General features: G+C 48.7%; 1 protein-coding gene across 1 annotated transcript in view; it reads right to left on the reverse strand.

Annotated features, from left to right (window-relative positions):
* The window catches only part of EMWEY_00033180 (hypothetical protein, conserved), a gene marked incomplete at both ends in the record, with an annotated part of 4,762 nt that extends 1,880 nt beyond the window's left edge, over positions 1 to 2,882 (reverse strand). The window contains 4 exons of the mRNA XM_013481832.1: positions 105 to 445; positions 656 to 1,530; positions 1,926 to 2,363; positions 2,648 to 2,882. Coding sequence (XP_013337286.1) covers positions 105 to 445; positions 656 to 1,530; positions 1,926 to 2,363; positions 2,648 to 2,882 — 1,889 coding nt within the window. The remainder of the gene's footprint in view (positions 1 to 104; positions 446 to 655; positions 1,531 to 1,925; positions 2,364 to 2,647) is intronic.
* Between the last annotated feature and the right edge of the window lie 2,118 nt (positions 2,883 to 5,000).

The following is a 5,000-nucleotide window of genomic DNA, read 5'->3' on the forward strand; positions in this document are numbered from 1 at the left end:
TAGTACAGACAGCTGTATACGCATATATCTTGTATATACTATGTTTTGCTGTTGCTAATGTTGCTGTTGCTGCTGCTGCTGCTGCTGTTGCTGCTGCTGCGTACCTTAGCTGTTGTCGCCAGTGGGGTCTCGATGCTTCTGCTGCTTCTGCTGCGCTTCTGCGGTGAGCAGCAGCAGCAGCAGCAGCAGCAGCAGATGTCAATGCAGGAGCAGCTAAATCCCTAAACTTCAAGAAGCGGCTGCGGGGCCCCCCACGGACAGCAGCAGCAGCAGCAGCAGCAAGTCGTTGTGCTGCAACAGTTGCTGGCAGCAGCAACAGATGATGGTGCTGCTGCTGCTGCTCTCTCTTCCTCTTGCTGCTGCTGCTGCTGCTGCTGCCTCCTTCCGATGTGTCGCTCGCGTCGCTGCCCTCTTCTTGCCTGCCAGGATCTACAGGTGTCGTAGCCTGCACCCAAGCAGCAGCAGCAGCAGCAGCAGCAGTAAGGAGCAGCAGCAGCAGCAGCAGTAAATAACAGCAGCAAGACCTGCTGAAACAGCACCCCTAATACTTCCTAGTAGTGAGTGGCAGCGCAACAGCAGCAACAACAGCAGCAGCAGCAAAAATACTAACTGCAGCAGCAGCAGCAACAACAGCAGCAGCAACAGCAGCACATACCAAGGTCTGCATGCGCCAGGCTTCTTTAAGGTGTGGTTCTAGTGGGGCCCCACAAGTGGCGAGGATCTGCTGCTGCTGGGGCTGCTGCTGCTGCTGCTGTTGCTGCTGCTGCTGCTTTTGCTGCTCTGCTATCTGTCCCTCGATGTCCCCGAAGGAAGTCGTGTGCTGCATGAGTTGGCTTGCTGCTGCTGCTGCAGCAGCAGCAGCAGCTGCTGCTGTTGATGCTGCTGGTGTCTGTATTATGCTGAATGAGGGCTGCGCATAGCTGCAGCGGGGAGGAAGGAAGGCGCCGCTAACTGCAGCAGCAGCAGCAGCAGCAGCAGCTTCTGCTTCCTCTTCTTGCTGCTGCTGCTGCTCTGCCCCAGCACCAGCAAGTGCTGCTGCTGCTGCTGCAGTTGCTGCTGCAGTAGGTTGATCATCTGCAGATCCATCACTGCTTGAATCATCTACATCCCCGTCTCCTGCTGCTGCTGCTGCTGCAGCAGCAGGCGAATCTGGTGGTGCTGCTGCTGCTCGTGGTGACGTCCTGCTGCTACTGCTGCTACTGCTGCTGCTGCTGCTGCTAGAGTCTGTCGGGGTTTGCTGCTCGCTTAGCAGCACAGGAGACTCTACGCCGTCAGCACCGTTAGCCTGTTGCTGCTGCTGCTGCTGCCGCTGCTGCTGCTGCTGCTGCTGCTGCCGCTGCTGCTTCTTCTGTGCCCTTGCCTTCCTCTCTGCCTCAAACAGAGTATACAGAGCATCAGCAGGAAGAGGGACTTGCTTCCTTTGCTGCAGCAGCAGCTGCTTACGATGAGGGCCCCGTGCTGCACCAGCAGCAGCAGCAGGAGCAGCAGCAGGGGCCTTGCATGCCGCCAACACCTCCGCAGCCGTCGTACCTACGCAGCAGCAGCAACCGCAGCAACATATTGCAGCAACAATAGCACCACCGCAGCATAAGCGTCCAGGAGCAGCAACAGCAACAGCAGCACCAACAGCAACAGCAGCAGCAACAGCAACAACACTGTCAGCAGTAGCCTTCGCATGCAGCATCATCATCATCAGAAGCAGCAGCAGCAGCAGCAGCAGCAGCAGCGGGAGATTTTGTGGGGTGTACCTGCAGGTGGTTCTTTAGGGAATAAGACACAGCAGCAATTAGCAGCAGCAGCAGCAGCAAATGTGTCTCTTCCTATCCCTGTATCTAAGGATAAAGGAGACACAAGAAGCAACTTTCCTCTTCCTTGCATGCTGCTGCATGCAATAAATTCCTCTAATTCCTCGCTGCTGCATATACACTGCAAGCTGCCTATTCGTTGCTGCCTCTGCTGCTGCAGTTTGCTGCGGATTCCACTAGCTGCAGCAGCAGCAGCAGCTGCTGCTGCTGCTGCTGTTGCTGTTGCGCCTGGGTAACGAGAGGAATTAGATCCTTGTGTTACTGCAGCAGCAATGTCTACTGCAGCAGCAGCAGCCTCTAGATCAGCAGCAGAAGTTGCTGCTGATGCTCCTGCTGCTCCTGTTGCTGCTGCTGCTGCTGCTGCACCTGCTATAAAATGTTGCCTCCTCTGTATAGCTAAACCCCAAGCAGCACGAGCTGTTGCTGCAGCAAGCAGCAATCTTGCTGCTGCTAAGAAAGATTTGCTGCCAGCAGACACAAACCCTAGCGGCTGCTGCTGCAGCTGGCTGCATGCAGCCCATAATGCCTCTAGATATGCCACCAATGTTAGGCATAAACCTGCACAAACCCTAAACCCTAAACCCTAAACCCTAAAAATCCCAAACCCTAAACCCTAAACCCTAAAAATCCCAAACCCCAAACCCTAAACCCTAAACCCTAAAAATCCCAAACCCCAAACCCTAAACCCTAAACCCTAAAAATTAATTCTAAACCCTAGGAAATAATTAGGAGTAGGTAAACCCTAGATAGTTCGATTAGATACTATAACATTAGCTACATTAACCCTGGATCCTAAACCCTAAACCCTAAACCCTAAACCCTAATTTAGGGTTTACACCTACCGTCTAAGTCGACAGGAATAATAACCGTGTTGCCCCTCAGCACTTCTGTTGCAGCACGGTGCAGCAGCAGGCGCAGCTGCTGCTGCGGCAGTCCATCTGCTGCTGCAGCAGGAGCTGAAGCAATAAGAGCATGGCAGCAGCGCAGCCTCTCCCCTAACCAAGGAGAAGGAGATGCTGCTGCTGTTAATGCTGTTGCTGCTGCTGCTGCTGCTGCTGCTTCAGGAGGAACAATCATTGGCTGCGCCCCGCAGCTAAGAGGCAGCAACTCGCCACCATCAACATGCCTGCAGCAGCAGCAACAGCAGCAGCAGCAACAGCAGCAGCAGCAAGAAGCACATTAGAAGCAGCAACGTGAACAGATAATAATAAATAATAATAAATAATAATAAAATAATAAAAAAATAAATAAAAATAAATAAAATAAATAAATACATGAATATTAGGGTTTAGGGTTTAGGGTTTAGGGTTTAGGGTTTAGGGTTTACCACATAGGTACAACAGAGTGTCCTATAGCAATAATAACATTAAGACGATCCGTCTTTAATAAGAAGACAGCCCCACCCGCATGCAAGCCAGCACGTATGCAACTTATATATACACCGCTTGCTTCCTGCTGCTGCTGCTGCTGCTGCTGTTGCTGTCTACAGCAGCAGCAGCTCTTCGCTGTATTAGATACGGTGCCAGCATCATCACCGGCTCCGTCAGTAGTGCTGCTGCTGCTGCTGCTGCTGCTGTCACTGCTGCTGGTATTGCTGCTACTGTTGTTGTTGTTGCTGCTGCTGCTGCTGCTGCTGTTGCTGCTGCAGCAGCAGCAAGGACGCCATCTTCTTTTTTGTATAGGGATTGTCTCATGATAGAAGATTGCATTGCATGCACTAAATGCAGCATCTACATCTGCTGCAGCAAAAGGGAGCCCGCTGCTCTGCTGCCCGTCTGCTGCTGCTGCTGCTGCTGTTGCTGCTGCTGCTGCTGCTGCTGATGGGGTTGTAGTGCCCCGTGCTGCTGCTGCTGCGGCAGCGGCGGCTGCAGCTGGAGACGCAGCAGCTGCAGCTGCAGCAGCAGCAGCAGCACCACGAGTTGAGCAGCAATGAGTTGCTGACAGCAATGCTGCTTCTGTTGCTGCTTTGCCTAAATGTTGCGCTGCATGCGTACAGTAGATAGGAGGGAATAGATCTTCTGCTGCTGCTGCTGCTTCTGCTGCTGCTGCTGCTGCTCCTTTAGGGCACCTCCATCTTAGCTTATGCAGCAGAGGCAAAGCCCCACAATAAGCAACAGTCCCATGGCTAAGGAAAACTGCTTCTATATCATCCAGGTGTCTGCAGCAGCAGCAGCAGCAGCAGCAACAGCAGCAGCAGCAACAGCAGCAGCACAAACAGCACAAACAGCAAAACAAGGTTTATATAATATACACAAGAATAATACCTTTTTATATTATGCAAGAAATAATGGTCTATATGCAGGAAATACAAATTAGGGTTTGAGAATAAGGGATATCTAGGGTTTAGGGTTTAGGGTTTAGGGTTTAGGGTTTAGGGTTTAGGGTTTAGGGTTTACGGTAATAATAAGGAGATACGATTAATATCTAATGTATCTGTTATGCCACAATTAAATAAAATTTTTATGCCATTAATTATTAATAAAGTGGCATAATAATCCCCAGCATATAAATTCTTAACCTCTAATTCATCCATTATAAACCCTAAACCCTAAACCCTAAACCCTAAACCATAAAAATCATTAAATCCGGTAAAAGGTAACCCTAGGGTTATATAAACCCTTAAAGGTCTTATCGAGACACTTTCTCCCGCTCATTCGATAGTCTAGGGTTTAGGGTTTAGATATTCTTCGTGGTCTTCTTCTAGGGTTTAGGGTTTAGGGTTTAGGGTTTTGTGTTTGGTATGGCGGACAGCGTGGGGACTCTGCCGCCGCCTCACGAAGAAAAACAACAACAGATGTAATAAAATAGAATATTCAAAGAATAAAAGGGAAAAAAAGGAAAAAAAGCATTAGTTTTCCTCTTTTTTTGCATGCATGCATGCATGCATGCATGCAGCGCCGTGTCGTGTGTGCATGCATGCATGCATGCATGCAATACACAGCTGGGTATACACCTGAATAAATATTTTCTTCTCCTTTTAAATGTTTAATTAATTAATTAATTAATTAAATATATTTAATTGTTATCTATTAATTATTTAATTATTATTTAATTAATTAATTAATTAGATGCATGCAACACTTTTTTCCTTCTTTTTTATATTAGGGTTTATAAGGAAACAGCTAAACCCTTCTTTTCTTTATTTATTAAATATATTATTTTATTTTTATTTATTTTTTATTTATTTTTATTTAT

Source organism: Eimeria maxima, genomic scaffold, assembly GCF_000499605.1.
Source record: "Eimeria maxima Weybridge genomic scaffold, Emw_scaff440, whole genome shotgun sequence".
Classification (NCBI taxonomy): Eukaryota; Apicomplexa; class Conoidasida; order Eucoccidiorida; family Eimeriidae; genus Eimeria; species Eimeria maxima.